Genomic DNA, 20,523 nt, shown 5'->3' on the forward strand with positions numbered 1-20,523 from the left:
CGCAAGGGGCAGTTGTGGTCATCAAATCTGTCTACGAGGCTCGAGGACCTGCCTTTTTTGAAGAAGCCGGGACTATTGGCTGGGCTTCCCGTCTCGTTTAGTAACTCGCGCCTAATTCCAGTGATCTTGAATGGATAGGTTTTATTATTGATGTTACGCTAGATATCTACCACCACCAGTTCCAGGTGTACTTGTTTCCGGACGCTTTAAGGTTTGGGTTTAGAGCAGGCGAGACGTCCCAAGCTTAACGCAGGGCAATAGCCAGGAGCTCGCATTCCCGAACTTAATCTATGATCAGCAAAGCCATTTTCATGTTATATCTCAAGAATGGAAGATTATAAGCACTGGGAGCTTTCGAGAACTATAATTAAGCCCTATTGGGTTGGCGCAGAGTATGAATTCTTCATAGTACGATAAGAATGCCGCGTTTTATTGAACGATTTCTTCCAGTACCCACTACCAGCGTTTCTCCAAGGCAAACTATCCATGAGGTATTTTTTGATCCGTGGGAGAGCTCGAGGAGGACTTGGTGCTCATAATCCATGACGAGGCTTGGGTATGATCTACACAATAGTAAACGCAATTGCGTGTGAATTTTGCTAACGATGGTTTCTGTGAACATAGAATGCCAAAAATTTTTAACTTCCATTCATCAAGTAGTTCTACGTCGTAACTTTCGCTCTTGTGACAAGCCATTGCTACCCTCCTCACAGAAGGCGGGTACAGTGTCTGCAAAGTGACGAAACAGTTGTCTATAAGAACGAGGGGAATGGTAGAAAGGGCGATGGTGAAGGCTACGGAAGTGGTTTTATCGACATGGAAAGGTCACGCCAGGTCTTCTTGGCGAAAAATGCGCTGGAGGTGACGTTCAATGTTTGAACCCTCATGGACTCAGAATTTCATGCTGGAATAAACTATTAGCAAGCCTCTGGTGATCTTTCCCAACATTGAGAGAGAATGATTTCTCGCTATGATATGAACGTAGCTAGTTTTTACGGGCTCCAGCTTTGATAGGAACAAACATCGGAACACCATATTACTCATTGACGAAGAAGTCTTCACTCATGAACATATACTCGTGTTATTCTCAACACGACATGGTTATTTGATTTGTATCCTTAAGACTATTATTATCGCTTGCTTTGAATCCAACCATAGACTATATACTTGAACGCTGCTTTCCAGGAAAATTCAAAACCCCATGTATCTGGCGCATATGTCTGGCCAACGAGTCATGTCGTGTGAAACTTCGATGCCCGTCGCACAGACGACACTGCCACTTTTCCTTGCCCGGGGTGTGCACAGTTCTTTTGTGACGAAGCAGGCAGTCATGACGAGAGAAAGAGGAGGTACATGCGTGGCCTGTTAAGGGATCAAGATATTCACATCTGAGTACATTGACTTGGGGGATGTCAAGCATTTCATTTGCCGAGTTGGACTCAGATATCATCGGGGAATGCTCTGTGCGTCCATGCCAGTTTGGTATTTGAAATTGATGACTGTAACGTGGATCTTAGCGAGAACGGAGATAGATATTTGGAAGGTGTCTGTAGTAACGGAGGGGCATTTGAGAGAGGAATTTGAGCTTGTCAAACTTACGCTTGCGACCAGACGCTCCCTGTAGGGACTGATTGGTGACCCCAGAATTGAGACAAGGCGGCTTGACAAAGGGGAAAAGACATCCTCTGTATCGGAAGCTCATGAGAGTGGCGAGTAGGCTGCTGTGTCGAGGAAACTTGTGTGAGTTCCCCGTGAAGGATTGAATTGATGGAAGGCAGACTCTGACTCTGCTGTAAATCTGGAACATTCAAGCTCCCCCGCCTTGAATGAACGTTTTCAGGGCCGCTCTGGTCTGAGTTCGGTGGCAGCGTGGTAAAGTCATAGGGAGGTTCACCAGAGTCGGAGGCCCTGTAAGACCTGGTTGCCAGATTGTGTGGATCTGCTTCATGGGGACTCATTCTTTGCAGTGGTGTAAAAAATCAATGCTGACCCACAACCAATGTTCTAAGACAATGTCAAGCTGCTGGGAAGATCATGAAGAGGAGAATTGATAGCTAAATCATACCGAAAAAGAATGCGAACCGCTCACTCTTAAACCCGAAGGGACCTTTCATACCAAGAATTCCGTGACGTAATCAGAAATAAGATATTCCTTGATGATCAACGATTCTCTGCTATGCTTACGATGCAGGAGAAGGCGAGGATATATCTGTTTAGCTACTCGAGTGTCAATGAGCCAGGGCACCAGGCGAGAGAAATGGTAGGATGTCTTGCTATTTCCGGCGATTGTTTTCGCCTCAAAGTTAACTATCATAGGGCGAAGAGTACATCTAGTGTACCGCCTGAAACGCTAATAGCTCGCAATTTTTCTACGTAGTCAGATCGAGGAAATGAGTACCCATGCCACGCCACGCTTAAAATATTGGTAGCAAAGACTACTGATAGTCATAGTATTTTCGATTTGGATTGAAGGGGGTATACCTGTCGATTAATATACGGTAAAAATTTTTGTATTTGGAAATAATAGGGTCCGGTATTCATGGGTCCGGTATTCATGACGGGATGAACATAATGTCCGCATTAGACACGGGTCTAGAACAAAACCCCTTCGGCCTTCCACCCGGATAGGCGCCACGAGCGGTATCGCTGCCGGGCTAGTCTTGATATTTCGATATCATCCGCCTCTCGCTAGCATATACCTAATTAGTAACTAATCGATAGATAGTTGTTACAGGACGAAAAATGGGCTTCTTTGGGAATGCGACTGCCATGCAATTCCTCGGGGAACATTATTCTAAATTAGATCGGGAAATATGGAGCGATCGGTGCCTGATTTATCAGGTACGGTCGTGAAGCTTTAACTAGTGGCCTCTGTGCTTTTTGCTCGTGACCTTTTGCTCTTGTGATAGGCTTCCTGTTGCCTTTGGTTCACCCTATACATTTTTCCTTGAAAAGTTTAAAGTATGTTTCGCCTTCTGCGCTTGCCCTTGTAGTCACCCAAAACAGGAGTTAGACATCCGGCAACGTGGAGACGAAAGAAGTGGAAGAATACGACACATCAAATATAGTTTTGCAAGCACCTGCCATTGCTCAACGCATGCAAAAACGACTATCGGTTCAGCATTATTTGCAAGCTTTCATTGGCTGGAAATATCAGCCATGGTCCTACCAATGTTGCGGATAAACCACCCGACCAATAACCACAAATGGAATGCGCCACCTTCAACTGCAACATTTTTACGTCTCGACATCTTAGCCTGTGGTGCGAAGGCGACCGACCGACCGAAGATTATCGTTATATCAAATCCCGATTGTGGCAAGTGGATAGAATAGGGAAATGTGTGCTAGAAACCTGCTTGCCAGCAACCAACTAGCCATCTGTAGATGCAGAGTCATGTTCTACTCGAACGCACATGTGCTTTACTCCAGTTCAATCAGTACAGCTCCTGTCAAGTTGTACAACGGGAGATTTTCACGAATGTGGCGGCGGCAACACCTCACATTCTCCGTTTGAACCTTGACCTATGGAAAATGAGGGTCTTGGCACTGCAAAAGTACGGGAAAGAGTCTAAACTGACTGGCACGACCATTAGCTACATAGGTCATCGAGTGGAGCCCCCTACATAGTTCAAACGCCCCTTCAAGAGGTTTCTGAGACAAGGTTATTGGAGAAGTCTCAGTACTACGAAACTCCTTTTAATCACTGTGAATCCATAGTAACGGTCCCTGTCGATCGTTATCAGACAGAATCTAACCATAGAAACATAAAAAAAAGTATGTCTTCGAGTCCGTTGTCAAAAAGTTCAGGCTCGCAGTACGGGCTACCATGAACAATGTCCACCATCCACGCGCAAATCAGCGCCTGTCATAAAGCTGCTACCATCGCCCAACATGAAGAGTACCGGAGCACGAAACTCGTCCACCGTGCTAAGGCGAAACAGCATATTATCGCCAACCCACTGACTCTCCATACCCGGCTTCTGTAGTGCCTCTGCGGTCGCTGCAGTACGAATATACCCAGGAGAGAGTGAATTGACTCGGATGAGCGGCATTCCAACACGAGATCCCCATTCGGCGGCCAAAGAGCGTGTTAGCTGGTGAACGGCGGCTTTCGATGCATTATATCCAGCAGTATCTACGCCCTTGTTGGAGACATATCCACTCATGCTGGCAACGAAGACCATGCTCCCGGTAGTATTTGCCTTTAGCATCTCTTTGACAGTTGCTTGTGCAATGAGAAATGTTCCGGTCACGTTGATGTCGAGGACTCGGCGGAAGGAAGAGGCTGAGAATTCAGTTGATGGGCCATTTCGAGATAACCCTGCACAGGCGACGAGTCCCTTCAAGGGGTATCTGAGTGTGGGAATGAACTTGGCAAATGTTGCAAGGATGGCGTTCTCATCGGTGACATCGAGCTGGTAGTATGAGAGCTGACGTTCAGTTTTCTTTGCAGCTGCTTGGACTTCGCCTGTTGGGAGACCATTTCTGATTAGTATGCTAACCGGTAAAGAAACGAATATAGATACTGACCCCAGTTTGAAGCTGTTGCAGTATCGGCAAGATCGAGGCAAACTACATCGGCGCCACTCTCGAATATGGCAATTGCAAGGGTTGTTCCAAGAAATCCTGTCGCGCCGGTGACTAGAAACCTGACTTAACTAGCGAACATGACCGAAGTAATGACTCGATTTTTACTTATAACAGTTCGTTGGTCCAGACGAAAGAGCTCTGATACGGGTCGTGATGGGTCTCCCTGAGATGGCTTCGCCTCGCGATGCTCGAGCGCGTGAACATTGCCGTCGCTGCGTTTGGCCATGATGGATGTTTGTGGGAGAAGGGGTAGGGGAAAACCGAAGCAAGTGAGCTAAAATAGCTTCAGAGTCGTAGGCGATCAAGTTCAGATTAGCGTGGGATCTTTCCGCATTTCGTAAACGATTCTTGACCCCGCAACCCCGCATCAAAGCCCCAGAGTCACGGCCCGCGTATCCACCGGTCAAATGAAGCCGGGTGAGTTAACTTGGTGCATGGGAGGCTTGGCTTTCCAATCTACACAACATTCAACACAACAATACCAATTAGCGAAGTATGCTTCCCTAGGCTTGTTTGTTCCCTAGAGGCTGAGCGGACCCGAGTCCGTGCCAGGTGAATCTTGAGAGGTTTGAAGAAATGAGAATTCATCCGACTACCTGCGGGTTGGAATTAAGTTCAAGACGAGGCTCTAGACGTCAAATCAGATCTACCTCACACAAATGGTATATCGAAACCGCCACTTTATCTGTCATGATATCTTTAGTTCATGTTGGGTCCTTTTCGGAAATAGGATCTGCTCACTCGCATGAGGTGAGGCTATGACCAACTATTCTTTTACTTTCAACATTCTTAAGTTTAGTTTACTTACCCCCGTGCCCGGGTTTACTTTTGACACCTGGGCTAAAGCCAGAACAATTTAGTGAACTTGCACGCGTTGTAGGGAAGACAAAACGGTGATTAACAGACTGAGCTGGTCACCTAGTCAGAAAGACAGCCTGGTGCTAGGGACCAAAATCAAATAAGGGTTGTCCTATATTCTGTTCTATTACCGCTTGCGTCATTGTGAGACATGTTGCTAATGAGCTAATGAATCTAAAGCTATGGACCGCGGCTAAGCCCCGCCGTTGTGTAAAGTAAATTCGCTTTTCACAGTGATAAAGGTGGAGTTATATATGTTGTGCGGTAAGGAAGGAAGATAGAAAGTCAATCAGCTATTTTACAATATTAGAATAGTTCCTTTCGCTTAAAGCATTCGACTCCGTGCATCGGCAGTACTCAAGACAATTTTGGGGATGAAATTCCTGTTACACTTTGACCTCGTTACGCTGCTAAGCTGGAAAATGATTGCTCCGCATACATGTGGGTCAACCGTTACTCGCTCCGTGCATTAATGCAACGAGCTATACTATAGAGTGTGACGTGCCCGGCCCTGCCCATGTGTACTGTTTCATCCGTAGCCTGCCAAGCCTTAGGCAGTTCCCCAACGGTCCGCCAAGGACTGAGCACGGGACATATTGTAAGATATCGTATGATCTTACAGACTTCCAGTTTAGTCTTCGAAAGAAAGATTAAAGAACAATGACTGGCGACGGGAGAAAAGAAAGACAGGAAAAGGAAAAATGCTGGTGGTACTGGTAGTGGGCCACTTTAAGATTGGGGACGCCGAACTCAACGGCCAGTTCGCAGATGGCTTTTATCCCGCTGCCTTAATGACGAGCCCCTTGTAGATGGCTCGGACGAGGGAGGCGCGGGTGACGATTTACAGCGTACGCATAAATTTGGCCATCTTCATTGCTTCAGTCAAGCAGTCTCGTTTGCTTTTTGGCTTCAAATGGGAATAGAGCAGGATTGAATGGCTCAGGGGCACATCCCCTTTTTAAAACCGATGTACCCACCAAAGCGGGCTCTTCCCAGATAGAGCCATTCTAGCCGGGGGCGGGGATGTTTACGTTTATCGGCCCGCGATCCACTTGATCAGCGACTTACAGAAAGCCGTTAGCCCACACTACCCTGTTGGGCATAGCAACCGACTGTTCTGAAGCGCGGGAGCCAGATAGGATCCCGTCATGCAGCCCGCCGCCATTCAACGCCCAATCACCACTGCTGTCAGGGTGAGGGGCCATGCGCCCACCGTGGAAAAATTGCGACTCTGGTTTCGGTTTTAAGCCCGTTGGGTGGCCTTTTTGCTTCATCTCCAGACTCATCTCAACCACAGGAGACAGCGGTCTCAACGTCCGTTCACCATGGTCGACGATTCGATTGCGCCCGTTGGTCTCCCCGGACTCTCTTCCGCTTCGTTCTGACAACCAGCAGGATCCGGACTTATATTCCAGTCAACCGACCTATTACCCAGATGACTGGCAATCGTAAGGTTACTGACTCGATTCATGTAGTTCAAATCGCTGAAAGGAGTCCAGGGAAACCACTTCGATCGGCTCTTCGATCTATCGAGGTCTGATGGAAAATGGCCGACGGTAATAGTCTCTTCCTTCAACGGGTAGCCCCAGCTCATGGTACTTCTGCAGGTATCAAACTCTCAGTGAGAAGGAATATCTGTGAGCACTCGAGACAGATCAGTTGGCAGACTATGGTGGACTGAACCGACTGAAACAGCGTTCCCTCCGACGATCAAATGTTCGAGACTTACGAGGCTGGGTACGACGCGCGCGAGAGTGCAAAACACTCAAATCGGAACGCGATCACCGCAGATGCTTCAATTACATAGGCTTACTTGTTCTAGTCATTTGGTCGCGATGGTGTTAGACTCGGATAAGGAGAATCCACTGTTTCGATCGCCCGTAGGATCTCAGCCCAAGCACGTCCTCGATATTGGAACGGGCAAGGGTAACTGGGCCATGTATGTGAAAATAAACGCCCCTACCGAGCCCTGCTGACCAAACTTAGCGATGTCGCGGATATGTTTCCTGATGGTGAGATTCTGTGCCCCACAAACGGTGCACTGTTGGATTGACAAGCTTTAGCGACCGTTCGCGGTGTCGACCTCTTCCCGCCTCCCGTCACTTGGATGCCACCGAACTGTGTGCTGGAAGTCGACAACATCCTTAATGAATGGACATGGCGAGAGCCCTTCGACTTGATCCACATGCGGATTATGACCGGCTCCTTCGACTCCGCAGAATGGGATCGAGTCTACAAGGCATGCTACAAGTTAGTTTCAAATCGCATACTAAACTCCCTTTATTTAACACGCATCAAGCAACCTCCGCCCAGGCGCCTGGATCGAACAAATCGAAGCTAGTCCGTACATTGAATGCGACGACGGAAGCTTGCCATCTGACAATGTTCTCTGCACTTGGGGCCCTAACGTCTCAGACTGCGGTAAGCGCGCAGGGCGGGATCTTGACAGCATCGACACCATGCAGGAGAGCATTCACAAGGCTGGCTTTGTCGATATTCAAGAGCAGTCTTACAAGTGGCCTATTGGTCCCTGGGCCCGCGATCAGAAGTACAAGGAGGCTGGTATCGTCAACTACCAGCACTGGCTTTCTGGTATGGAGGGATGGTGCATGTGGCTGCTGACGAAATTTGGAACTCCCAAGCCCTGGACGAAGGAGGACGTTCAGGTCTATAATGCTAAGCTGCGCACCGAGCTCAAGAACCCGCATTTCCACATCTATCAAAGAGTGTGAGTCTCTCTTGTGATCCATTGTCCGACACATCTGACTCATTTTGTTCTACAGGCGACGAGTGTGGGCGCGTAAGGCCATGCAAGATGAACTCACCGGCAAGACCCCGGAGAAAGCGATCAAGGTCGAAGATGACTGAAAGCACCTTGTCACAGTCCGTGAGCGTAGTAGAATATTTTATCTCAAACCATACCTTGCTGGAATTTTTTTTGGATAGGCCCAGGAGCTGGAGCCACTGTGTACATAATTCCATCAATGTATATGTCATGATACGCAACATCTTCTCTCTCCCGAACCCATATGTCAGGCTTGTTGGAACCCCTGGTCTTACTTTGTGGTTGTCATGGAACCACGGTGATCTCAGGTTTACGCCGTCGGATTTGTAAGAACACCGCTGTCAAATAAGTCACCTTCTATGGCTTCGCCTGCGGAACAAGGGATAGCTGGGTTGGGTCTACCGGTGTGTTGAACCGATTAAAGCCGCAGTTTCCCTTTTGGATAAGTAGACGGTGAGATTGTGCAAGAATTCATTCAAATTTCATCATCCCTGAAAACGGAAAGAGCAAGTCCCGGAGTGACAGAAACTATCCGTTCTATATTCAATTTTTTTGATGCAAGAACGCCTCACATCTAAATACAGAAGAAGAAGGGGGGACCGAAGGAAGTCTAGACAGCTTCCGCAGTCTCAGTCTCATACTTCGCTTTGTGAAATCTAAACGCCATGTTGCATGCGGCATTGTAAATGAATGGAAATCATTTTCCACGGACTCTTGGGACTGCAGGGACTCAAGATTGGAAGCAGCGCCCGGTAACTCCATGTTTTAAAGTAGCTCCGTGGTTCTGGCGGCAAGGAATGGCCCGCTCTCGTAGGAACGGTAGGTCAGCAGTCTGCCATCAAAGTCATATTGTTGGGTCATCGCACCCCGGATGTCACTGATAAGGGAAACCACGTATTCAGCAATAGTGTGGTCGTTCGAAATCGCGTCACCCGGCGACTGAAGATCATTGGAGATTGAAATGTGACAGAACGGAGACAGGGGTATGGAGCACTTCGAGTTTGTCTTCTTCCCCGGCGTCATCTGGGGTGCAGATAACCTCGACATCAAATCGGGGAAGGGCAGCCGTTTAGTGAGCAGAAGAAACCATGCGAATGTCGTATTTCGAGACCCTTCTCGTGACTGAATAGGAGTAAGCGATTCTAAAAGAGGCGCAATCCGGGGTATCCCCGTGGTGAAAGTCTGAGAAAGAAAAAGGCCGCCCAGTCACCGGGGGCTAATGTGTCTTCGGGTAGATGTGTTCCCCGATATAATTCAAATCCATCATGGAATGCACTAGCAGTTAGCTCTGATGCCTCATCTAGGTCATCCAGCATGGAGCTCAGTGTGAACCGCTTTGCCTTATTGGCCGCATGATTCAGCCTGTGCCGTCGGTTCTTAGGCTTATTGCGAGCCAAATCCTCTACTTTGGTGCTGACCCACCCTCCAGACCCTCCAAATTTCAATAATATTGGGACCAGCCACCTCAAGTTGATTGTTACAAGTCTCGTAATAAATTCATGCAGAGTGCCTGGTTGTATGTATCAACTGTATTGGTAAATGACGTATTGTAACTAGTTCAGAACTATTTATGCTAATTCGTTGTCTGGTGTACGCTACTTGTATTTGTGAACTTTACCAGGCTAATGCTAATGTCCCCTTTTCAAGGCGTGGAATCTATACGACGATAAACTTTCTGTTTTCCTTCCAACATATTCACTGTTTTGGTGACAAATAGTTGGCATGAAAACAGTCAGCCAGCCAGCCACGCGAAATCCCCGCAGTGAGCCGAGAAGGGAAATAGTTGACCTGGGTGACCTGTCTCGGATCGGCGATACCATTAATTCACGGAACCAGGATAGTACAAGTGGCCTTTTTGGTTGGGCAATGCGCCCGTGGGTTCGGCTGCATTATGATCTGTTTTATGTACTGCTACAACCGTCCCCACTGAGAGGATTGGGGCTGCTACTCTGTATTCTCCGTACTGCGTTCAGCCTGCTGTATTAAATGATATGCAAGCTGTTCGGACAAGGCACTCCCTGTGCAAGTCTGGCATGCCAGTAGTTCTGACCGCTATTGTTCCTTCAGTCAAAAAAATTTCTTCTACACACACATTGTCTCTGAATTTCAGAGACTGGCATACAGATCGAAGCTGATATCGACATTTGAAGCATCTCCAGATGTCCCGTATTAAGAGCCTCTGCAAGGATTCGCGTCATTTCGAGGAGGTTCCCGTGCTAGAAGCTCGCAGCGTGGACTCTTCGCATCAAGATGACCATTTCAACGCCATTCAGGCGCATTTGAAAAGCGCAGCTGTCGTTAAAATCAAGCTAGGATTTGAGGATGACGACTGCCGCTATCTCGAACAAGTGATCCTGAACCTTAATCAACGCCATGGACACGGCCTCCCAATCGATCACAGTGCGTCGCGTGGCTGGTTTTGGGACATTCGGCCCATGGCCAAATCTCCGGAGGCCCTGCACCAAGCACGGTCAGAAACAGCAAACCACTTCCCGTGGCATACGGACTGCAGCTACGAGTCATCACCTCCGCGATATTTTGGCCTTCAAGTGTTAGAACCAGATTGTTGTGGTGGCGGCACGCTTTCGATCCTGAAAGTCGAGAAAATTGTTGCTCATTTGTCTGAATCATCCCGGTCCGCGCTCTGCCAGTCCGAGTTCAGCATCAACGTACCCCCTGAGTTCATCAAAGCCGAAAATGACGGCCAGATTGTCGGGAGTATTTTGTCCATTGATGACGGCGAGTGGGTAATGCGCTTTCGGGAGGATATCTTTACGCCGCTCACGGAGGCGGCGGCATCTGCACTTGCCGAGCTGAAGGACGTCTTAAGCGGACCTGCGATCGAGGCGGAGATCCTGCATCTCACTCCTGAGAGCATGCCCCGAGGCTCTCTTATTATCGTTGGTAATCGGCAATGGCTGCATGCCCGAAATGCGGTGAAGGATCCAAACCGACACCTGCGCAGGGTGCGCTGGGATGCCCAGCCATTTGGTTCTGCTCCGTTGACCACAATATCCTGATGCTTCGCCTCATAAATTTGGTGCTCATTTATTAGATGTACATCGGGTCGTATGTTATACTTGTATCCAGTTGATGGCAGCATAAAGCAACAGAAAAAATCACCATAAAAATACACTAGTAAATACAGCGTAAAGCCGCTTCACCGTAAGCCTATCGCCTAGCGAATTGGGACTGGGGAACCAGTGCAATGCAGATGGGTCGATCCCGCTTAAAAAGACCATACGGAGACATTCTCTTGCAGTTCTCGGGCGATCTCCACTAGATCAGGTCAGATTCGGGAGCTTGAACTTCGTCATGGTGGAATCTGTTCCCACTAGCTGGATCTGATCATGTCCAGGTCAGCTTGCTTTAGCCTGAAGATTCAGGGGAAATACAAATCCTATAGGAAACCAAGCTGCCCCACTTTAAATTGAGAGTTGACCATGCTCGCTGATCAATGAATGTCCTTGCCTTCTCTTGCTGCATAGACAGCGTACATGGTCGCAGACGCAGACATGCCGGCACAAAATGAAGTGCGCGCAACAGAGGCAACCCCTCTGATCGCAGGAAGTTTCCAAGACCGACAGTCAAATATCCTCCCCCGCAACAGACTTCTCGTCGTCTTCCCGGCCTTGGCTCTGGTCCATTTCACCTCCTTCATCGACCAGACTTCTATATCAACAGCACTACCGTCCATTGCATCCGCCCTTAATGCCGGCTCCTCGATTTCCTGGGCTGGCACAAGTTTTCTCACAACCAGCACCAGCATCCAACTGATGAACGGTCGTCTGTCGGATATATTCGGTCGCAAAACATGCCTGATTACGGCGCTATCGCTAATGGGCTTAGGAAACTTCCTGTCGGGATGCTCTCAGACGACGGGGCAGCTCTACGCCACGCGAGCCTTCAGTGGGTTAGGGGCTGGGGCTTTAAATGCGCTGGTTCAGATAACCATCTCCGATATCACCCGGTTGGACCAGCGAGGTTACTATTTCGGCATCCTGGGTGTTGCCGTTGCGTTGGGTAACGGGCTCGGTCCAGTCGTTGGTGGGGTTTTGACAGAAAATGCTTCTTGGAGATGGGCATTTTGGTTTATCTGCCCTTTGGCGGTTATTGCTGCGGGTTTACTGGCTCTAGTGCTGCCCGGATCATCGGCCGCAGACGAGATCGGAACGAAAGTCAGAATGTTGGACTGGGGTGGAATTGTAATAAGCATGACAGCTGTTGTGCTCATCTTGGTTAGTATATAGAGTGTTTTGTATCTCCTATGATGGGAATCTGACGCTATGTACCCACAGATCCCTATTTCCCAGGGAGGATCCGCTATAGAATGGATGTCGCCGATGATTATCGGTATGCTGATATCGGGCGTTATACTTCTTGCGGCCTTTCTCTTTATTGAATGGCGATTGGTAAAGCTGCCTATTCTTCCGAGTACGTACTAATAAGCGACGCATACTTTGACGCATCTAATTTGGTCCCAGTGCGCCTGTTTCAATACAACCGCTCTACTAATATTCTCCTGGCTGTGAATATCCCTATTGGCTGGGTATACTGGGGCAATCTATTCTACCTCCCTTTATATTTTCAAATGGTGCGCCGCCTGAACCCGTCCACGGCTGGCTCATTTATCTTGCCTATGGTGATTGCACATGGCGCAACCTCGGGGTTAAGTGGTGTAGTTACGTCTCTGGCCGGCTGCTATAAGCCCGTTATCAGCTCCGGAGCAGGACTGTGGGCGATTGGAGCCATTCTAAAAACGACCTATGGACAAACGACTTCATTCAATCTCTTCTTTGTTGCAGGGATCTTCGAAGGTATTGGCGTCGGGTGTGCTTTGCAACCGGGTTAGTCATTCTGTTGTTCCTTTTCCACGGTTCTCATTCATGAATTTTGATTACTGACATATTGCAGTCATGGTGGGCCTTCTTGCCGGCTCTGACAACGTCGATCGGGCAGTAATCACCGGTCTGCGCAATTTCGTTCGGGATATGGGTGGAGCCATTGGGATTACAGGTTAATTATCTAGTCTTATATACAGGCTCACTTGTTTTTGAGGCTAACAAGAACGCAGTGTCCGGTGCAATCCTCAACAACTATCTGCACGCTGGCCTCAAGGGTCATTTCGCTCCGGAATTGATCTCGCATATAGCTTCATCTGCCTTTAATCTCTCAGAACTTAATCTGTCAGCAGAGGAAAAAGGCATGATCTTGGATGTGTATGTGAGGGGAATACATGCCGTGTTTGTGTCTTACGCGGTATTAACAGTGGTTCTATTTCTGGCAACGCTCTGTCTGCGCGATTATGGCCTGGGTCGGAAGGCCGAACAGCAAGAGAGCGATGTCGAGTGATTCCTCAAGTTGGGTTGACATTGTCCTACCGGGAAGGTCAGGTCAGGTCTGATATTGGACACATCGAGGATACAGATCACGAACGGGTTTGGCGATACAATTGAGGGTTGAGATATTTACATATATGGAGTAATAATCGGATACATCTACATGTATACTATCTGGTTGGCCATTGATAATTTCCTGCCATTTTTAAAGAGTTCTATTTATTAAGTGCTGTTCAGAACAATGCTACTTAATGGCTCAGTACTGGGGCCGGCTCCACTGCAACAGATCTGTCGCATTTGAAATACGGTCTTGAATAATACCTCGCCATTTCTAATCAGAACAAATGTTAGCAAAAGAATGACTGGACTGGCATCATTGATGTAAGAATTACCTTGGCTCCAACCAGATCCCCAGACCGAAGGCTGCTTGTCAGTCCGGGAAACATGTTCCCGTCGTTATACCATGCTGAAGGTGAGAAAACAACATGTTTCATCCATGGCTGACCATCGAACCCAGGTTCATACTTGAACGTCCGCTCAAATGCCAAATATATCTTGTTGATTGCGCGCATTTCGGCGAAAGATGGATATTGGTCATAATCCGTTTCCTCGGCTGATTGAGAAACAAGATTTCTGACGGTGGCTGCGTGGGCATCGAATTCAACAGCCGAATGCCGCAAGCGCTCAACTTCACTAAAAAGAGGAGTCAAATCGAAATCTACCCCCGGGCTCGAAGAGATCTCCATTTCCACAGTGTGCAGGGCTTTGAACAACACGTTACTATAATCGGTCACCCTCAGATCCAGCACTGGCGTCTCGATCAAAGATGAAGCGAGCAGTGCCCAGAGCTTTGCTGTGGTGGCGTGGTATTCCCAATCCGGGTCGCCAAACCGATCCATCCAGTCTACACTGTCGAATTGGGAGTGATAATGTAAAACAGGTTCTCCGGGGGCCGGTGAGAAACCAAAATCCATGGCAGCGATACATCCAGTGTCGAGGAATCGCATTGCATCGCTCGGGGCACCAGCCAGAATATTCCCGCCCCAGACATCCAAAATGGTCTGTCCGGGAGTAGTCTGATTAGGAGATAATATCTCACCAGTCGCACTTAACATGGCCTGGTACAATAGCGGGCTCGCCTTGACGTGGAATAAGCTGCCACTTCCTGCCATGACAACGTTGAGATAGGCTACTGCCGTCGGGTCCAGCCATGAGAGGTTCTCATTAAGCCATTCCTTGGAGCCCAGCTGCCCGAATTCTTCTCCTTCCCAACTCGCAAGAACTATTGACCGAAGCGGTCGCCATCCCCGCTTCACTGCCGTACCAAAGGCGCGGGCAACTTCGTTCAGTGCGCTGGAGCCGCTGTTCCCATCGCCCGCTCCACTACCCCATGCATCACGGTGGTTACCGAGAATGATCACCTCATCATCCATGAGGGTCCCTTTGACGGACGCAATCACGTTGTATACCTTGCGCCTGACGTATTCTAGGTCGTTGTATAGACGCAGTGTGAGCTCGGGCGGTGACGGGCCAATATTGTAATCAACGCCTTTGTAACCGAGCGCACCACCATGCCAGCGCTCATTGAAGTCACCAGCAGATGGACCATGCCCATTGAGAGCCTTGAGGATAGGGATCGCATCGGAGTAGGAGATGGGGAGTGACGGAATCGTGGGGGCTTTTAGAATGGGCTTGTTGCCGTCCGCACTATATTCTAAATACAAAATCAGCCAACCATCAGTCAATATGTTGATATGCTTCAACATGACAAGAGAGAGCAAGGCCCATACCGATATTGCCGACGCTGCCTCGCTCGACACTCGTGGCGGCGCGCGCTGGGCCCTCGGGGAACGTCTTGTATCCATTCGCCTCAGTAATGCCTCCGTCCTGCTGAGGATCATTATACAAAACAACGGCGGCCATCGCCATCGCCTGTGCATTAAGGACTTGCTCACCACGACCAATACGGCCATATTTGATAATGGCGATCTTCCCTTGCAGCGGGACGTCCGCAGCGACCAAGTCTCCAAAATCCTCTTTTGTGCCGAAGTTTGCAAAAATATACTGGGCGGAGACATTCCCAGGCGCCGAGAAGCCATGAAAAGCCGAAATAAACGGCTTTCTGCCGCTATCGTTGTGCCTGTCAACCAGGCTTTGGTCCTCGACCAGCGCAGCCTCGTATAAGATTTCGCCCGCAGCTCCTTGGAGCGCGAGTCGCTGCCCACGCGGTTCCGGTACGATCACGTCATGCGATTTGATGTTGTTCTCCGGCAGCCCGAATTCATCCCATCGCTGCTTTGTCCAAACGGCTTGGTCGTGGCCCTGACCGGGAAGATGCGATTCGGTGGTGTAGTAGCTGCTCCACTGGTGCGCCTTGTTACCGTCGGGGGTATTCAGCAAGATGTCGCGAAGCTGGTCATAGGGCATTTTTGGTGTGCTGGTTGCCGAGAGCGAGCGCCAATGGGCGCAGGGCGCGGGCAAGTATTGCTTGATGTCGAGAACATTCTCGTATGTGAGTAGTGGAATAGCTCGGAAAATGGGGATGGAAACGATAAGCAGAGCAACAAACAAAATTACACGTGAACGACTAGTTCGGCGACTGGCTGTCGCGAACTCATGATCAAGTTGCAGGCCTTTCATGGTGAATTGCGTCCCCTGAGACGAGGATAAGTGAGTGCGTTGAAGGAATTTCCTATGACTTAATGAATGGTATAGTTGACTGATAAAAACACATGTACTCAATACGGGAGTATTGTATCGCCCAACAGTGAAACATATACTGTAATGTTCGTATCACGTATAGTATTTAATACGGTATTTTCGAATGAAATATATCGCGTGGCGATATCGAACTACTCGGTTCCAAGATTTCAATGCGCAGATGTCGATGCCGATCTCGACGTATCTTGGTTCGGCTCGGGATCCACAAGCTCCACCGTTCAGCAGAATGCAGCTGCAGCAATCCATGTACGCTAATATCCCAACGATCTGGACACGGACAATTACTGGTGAGCATGGGTGTTGAATCGGTAGCGTGCGCCATGATGTGATGTATCACTTTCTCCCTGGGACGTCATAAGACAAACACATGATTTTGCTCCGCACAGTCTTCTAATTGGTCTATCTCGACGAAGTTCGGGGGAGTTGTATCAGTCAGCCACACAAGATCTCAACATTCAGACTTTTCTCTCTCCCTCATGGCGCTGCTGCCGCCCGAAGCTGGATCTTTGCGGTCGAATCCGGCATGTAGCCCGACCCAATGTACTCACCGATCGGCGTAACTCCGTCGGCGAATTGCATGTCGTATCGGGAGAGGATCATTACGGTGGTGATCTTGATGACATGGACGACAAAGAAGCGACCTGGGCAAGCGTGGCGCCCGCGGCCCCAGAGGAGCCAGCGCGGTCTGTTGTTCTTGTTAGGAGATGTGAAATGAGTGGCCAAGAATCACGAATGGCTTACCGCGCAGCCGTCATGAGGTTGTCGATATGGTTGCCCTCCTGTTTCCCTAATTTCTCGTGTCGCCATGGATCAAACGTATCAGGCTCCTCCCAGAGCTCCGGGTCGTGTGCCAATGGCCACAATGGCACACCTAGCGGGGTGCCTGGTGGTAGAATAGCGCCGCTCTTGAGTCGCACCTCCTTCTGGGCCATGCGTCCCATTGTATCTGCATGGGTTAGCTGTAGTTCATGAAACTGGATTTTGTAGATTAAATACATAGAGTTGGAGTCGCAACCCGCTGCGACTCTTTAAGGAAACTGTCTAGCTTCAGAAGCCGATCAAGCTTGCTTGGTGTAAAATCTGCCGGGGGACCGTCGCCAAAGACCTGGCGGATCTCCTCTCGCAGAGGCTCGATGCATTCTGGGCGAGAGATGAGGTCGTAGAAGAGGACAACGAGCTAAAGAAATGTAAGTATTTCCGACACTCCATTAGCGTAGGATTTGATGCATACCGTAGGCATAATGAAGATGGAATTAAAGTAGTAGAGAATTATGTGTGTAAGGGCCTGGTATTCCAGGTCCTGCTGCTCTTTGTTGGCATAGTCCCACCCCCACTGTATTCCATCAACGTGCTTCTTTTCAGACTTGCGACATTCGTCCAATATTGGCCGAAGGGTCTGTTTGATGTATCGGAGACGACTGGGGAGACGACTGAACTTGATGTTGAACTTGGCTAGTATTGGGTGGAGGAACTGGGGATAGTTCATTACATCAACGAAGCCGTACATGGCATCATCGAGGTATCCCTCTACCTCAGATAGCTGCGCGAATGTCAGTTTCTGATTGTCGTCCTGGTACTTTTATTCCGCTCACCCATGTTCTGTTGACACCCAATTCAGGACCGTGGGACACAAGATTACATCCGGCCATTGCAATTTGCTTAATGAGATCGGACGCGTTGAATGAAGTCCATTCTATTTTTCAAGCTTAAATCAGCTCAATGCTTTTCGTCGTAATGGTAAATATGGAGATTACCGCTGCAGGATCCGACGGTTTGCTCCAGCTGGCCACGAATCCCATGCTCCAGGATCTGGACTGTCTCCCGAGCATTTCGATTAATTCCTTTGTGGGTGAGCTGGGCAAATAGCGGCTCTGTTTTGGAAAATTTGGTCGTTCCTTCGAGCGTATGCAGCGCAAAATGTGCTTCCAGATTCAGCTCATCGTCGGAGAACTGATTGAGCTCGGCGATAAATTTGGGCGGGAGAAAAAGATGCAGACCAAGGGGTGTCGGAATACCGAAGAGTTCACCCTGTATTTATTCGTTCGGATTAACAGGTTACGGGATCATACTTGAGCTTGGTTCTTTACCTTTTCATATCCCTGAGTGAGCGCTTTGCGCATGTCCTTGTCGTCCTTGCCATAGATGGGCACGTTGCGGTACCGAGTCCACCAAGAAAACAGTCGCTGCATCAGATAAAGAATGATGACGGCGATGCACAAGAAGCTTGGACGGGAAGCGCTCGAGAGACCGACCTTGTCGATAAAAACAAACATGGGCGAGTTGCGTGGTAGCGACATCGTGTTGTGACGTGCCTTCCAATCTTGAGAAGTAAGAATAGAAGTTGAAGAAAGACACGGAAGCTTGTATTATATATGTTTGGCACCGGAACAGACCAGCGTTCCAAGCACTTGAGCTGGATTGTTAATTCTTACCGCGGAGTGGAAGAAAGGAACCACAGAGGGGCCCGTTTCCCGCCCGTTGTGGCCTCGGCGACAATGCGGTCAACTGGTGCTACCCGGGTACATAAACAAAAATGAGCGCTGGAAAATTTCATAGATATTAATCAGATACAACATGAGATTTCAGCTCAATGAGTTCCTAGGTATTCTCCAATGAAAGTACATAATCTATAGGTTTAATTTACTATTTTAAATGAGCTCCGCTTCTATGATACCCTCCGACATCGATGGATCGGCTACAAAGACCTGCGTTATCCGCAGACCCACCGACGCAAGCAGCTCATCAAATTGCTTCCTGCTTCTTTCCTTTCCACAAAAAGTTGCAAGAAGCATGATGTCCTGCAGTGACGAGGGCGCACTGCAGCCCTGGTCGGGCAGCACGATGTCCAAGATGTAGAGTTTCGAATACCCATTTCGCATCGCCGAACACACATTACGGAGGATTTTCTTGCAATCTTCGTCGCTCCAGTCATGCAGAACATGTCGAAGCGAATACGCCTTTGCATCTGAAAGTCGGAGCAAATGTCAATATTATTAATCTGAGGGCAATGTCCAGAAAAGAAGACTTACGTTTGACTGGTTGCGCGTCGAAAAAGTCATGAGCTATTAGATCAATGCCCGCGATCTCCTTTGGATCAGTCGTTTGGATGACGCTCGCACGGTCTTGCAGCACGAGCTTTCCTGGCAATCCACTATGAATGTCACGAAATGTGCGCAGCAGATGCCCTGTGCCGCCTCCAACATCGACTAAGAGAACCTGATCCGGGTCATTGAGTACACCGACACGCTGAAGGCTTTGCCCAATAAATCTGGCATCAGACTTGATAACATCCTCCTCGTAGACACCTTCCATTGACAGACTGAACGCCGCATGTTTTGCTGGGTCGTCCCGCAGCGAATCCCAAAATGTCTTCTGGAAAGTGGCAAAGAAGGGGCCGTCTTCGAGGGATGTTGGCTCGGCAAACTTGCGGTTCCTAAACCAGCTTGGAAGCCGGAGACAAGCTTCAGCCGTTTGAGGAAACAGGTGCTGTGCCCCGGCCAGCGCCGCCGGTGTTGTCAGCCAGTGGGTAATGCTGTTGGCGGCATACTCCTCCGGACCATTCTCATCAACAACTCGATGTGCACTCAGAACGCGCATGAATCGAACAATCGTCTCTCGTGATGAGTTGGTCTTCTCACTCAGCTTGGATGCCGACAGCGGCGCAGCGTTAGTGGACAGGCATTGAAGCCATTGGGCCTCCATAGCCACTAGAATGGCCACTGCCAGTGCTGGCTAGAATTGCGATTAGCCCCGCAACACGCTCATGGACCAACAGAGGTGGACATATCTACCTGGTAAAAGGCATCAGCAAAGATATCTTCAGGGGTGCTCAACGATGCGGCCAGTGCGAGGGCAGACGCTCGCAGGTCTCGCCGTGTCTGCGCATTTTCCTGAGAGTCCGACCAAGTTGCAATATTTTGGCGAAGCTGATCTAATTTCGTGTCGAGGTTTGAATGTGCCATCGTCGATGTCCCTTGGAAGATATCTCAAGCAATGCAGTGTGGTTTCTGTTACCGGAAACGTACAGGTTATGCTCTAGATCGGCAGAACTCGGGTTCGCCCTCGTGAACCTGTTTTACAAGACTATCCAGAAGTGTGGCGGGGATTCGTAAAGGCCAAGCCTGGACGAAGGGATCAGCGATATGATTTCCACTGTTTGACAAATGGATATCGACTAGTTAGTACAAAGCCAAAATTGCCGAGGTCAATAATAGGGGGTGTGATGGACTG

The 20,523-nt window shown here is 49.0% G+C and overlaps 7 protein-coding genes across 7 annotated transcripts; 3 read left to right on the forward strand and 4 right to left on the reverse strand.

Annotated features, from left to right (window-relative positions):
* Positions 1 to 3,821: 3,821 nt before the first annotated feature.
* On the reverse strand, positions 3,822 to 4,816 carry N7443_002784 (uncharacterized protein; the record flags this gene model as incomplete). The annotated part of the gene is given in 3 exon segments (XM_056882840.1): positions 3,822 to 4,468; positions 4,531 to 4,641; positions 4,660 to 4,816. The coding sequence occupies 3 exon segments, from the start codon at positions 4,814 to 4,816 to the stop codon at positions 3,822 to 3,824; spliced, it is 915 nt and encodes a 304-aa protein (XP_056744681.1).
* A 1,957-nt stretch (positions 4,817 to 6,773) lies between these two features.
* On the forward strand, positions 6,774 to 8,316 carry N7443_002785 (class I SAM-dependent methyltransferase; the record flags this gene model as incomplete). The annotated part of the gene is made up of 10 exons (XM_056882841.1): positions 6,774 to 6,797; positions 6,844 to 6,896; positions 6,948 to 7,004; positions 7,056 to 7,085; positions 7,144 to 7,185; positions 7,271 to 7,387; positions 7,435 to 7,460; positions 7,512 to 7,698; positions 7,748 to 8,176; positions 8,232 to 8,316. The coding sequence occupies 10 exons, from the start codon at positions 6,774 to 6,776 to the stop codon at positions 8,314 to 8,316; spliced, it is 1,050 nt and encodes a 349-aa protein (XP_056744682.1).
* A 2,076-nt stretch (positions 8,317 to 10,392) lies between these two features.
* N7443_002786 (uncharacterized protein) lies at positions 10,393 to 11,253 on the forward strand (the record flags this gene model as incomplete). The annotated part of the gene is made up of 1 exon (XM_056882842.1): positions 10,393 to 11,253. The coding sequence occupies one exon, from the start codon at positions 10,393 to 10,395 to the stop codon at positions 11,251 to 11,253; it is 861 nt and encodes a 286-aa protein (XP_056744683.1).
* A 477-nt stretch (positions 11,254 to 11,730) lies between these two features.
* N7443_002787 (uncharacterized protein) lies at positions 11,731 to 13,585 on the forward strand (the record flags this gene model as incomplete). Its single annotated transcript, XM_056882843.1, has 5 exons — positions 11,731 to 12,471; positions 12,532 to 12,667; positions 12,718 to 13,080; positions 13,148 to 13,249; positions 13,308 to 13,585. 5 exons carry the CDS (start codon positions 11,731 to 11,733, stop codon positions 13,583 to 13,585), a joined length of 1,620 nt encoding a protein of 539 aa, XP_056744684.1.
* A 243-nt stretch (positions 13,586 to 13,828) lies between these two features.
* On the reverse strand, positions 13,829 to 16,212 carry N7443_002788 (uncharacterized protein; the record flags this gene model as incomplete). The annotated part of the gene is made up of 3 exons (XM_056882844.1): positions 13,829 to 13,903; positions 13,965 to 15,286; positions 15,363 to 16,212. 3 exons carry the CDS (start codon positions 16,210 to 16,212, stop codon positions 13,829 to 13,831), a joined length of 2,247 nt encoding a protein of 748 aa, XP_056744685.1.
* Positions 16,213 to 16,767: 555 nt separating this feature from the next.
* Positions 16,768 to 18,590, reverse strand: N7443_002789 (cytochrome P450; the record flags this gene model as incomplete). The annotated part of the gene is made up of 7 exons (XM_056882845.1): positions 16,768 to 16,978; positions 17,035 to 17,239; positions 17,290 to 17,470; positions 17,525 to 17,833; positions 17,886 to 17,986; positions 18,048 to 18,321; positions 18,381 to 18,590. The coding sequence occupies 7 exons, from the start codon at positions 18,588 to 18,590 to the stop codon at positions 16,768 to 16,770; spliced, it is 1,491 nt and encodes a 496-aa protein (XP_056744686.1).
* A 351-nt stretch (positions 18,591 to 18,941) lies between these two features.
* N7443_002790 (uncharacterized protein) lies at positions 18,942 to 20,255 on the reverse strand (the record flags this gene model as incomplete). Its single annotated transcript, XM_056882846.1, has 3 exons — positions 18,942 to 19,258; positions 19,323 to 20,025; positions 20,085 to 20,255. 3 exons carry the CDS (start codon positions 20,253 to 20,255, stop codon positions 18,942 to 18,944), a joined length of 1,191 nt encoding a protein of 396 aa, XP_056744687.1.
* Between the last annotated feature and the right edge of the window lie 268 nt (positions 20,256 to 20,523).

The sequence above is a fragment of the Penicillium atrosanguineum genome, assembly GCF_028827265.1.
Source record: "Penicillium atrosanguineum strain IBT 20685 chromosome Unknown utg000002l_segment0_segment0, whole genome shotgun sequence".
NCBI classification, from domain to species: domain Eukaryota; kingdom Fungi; phylum Ascomycota; class Eurotiomycetes; order Eurotiales; family Aspergillaceae; genus Penicillium; species Penicillium atrosanguineum.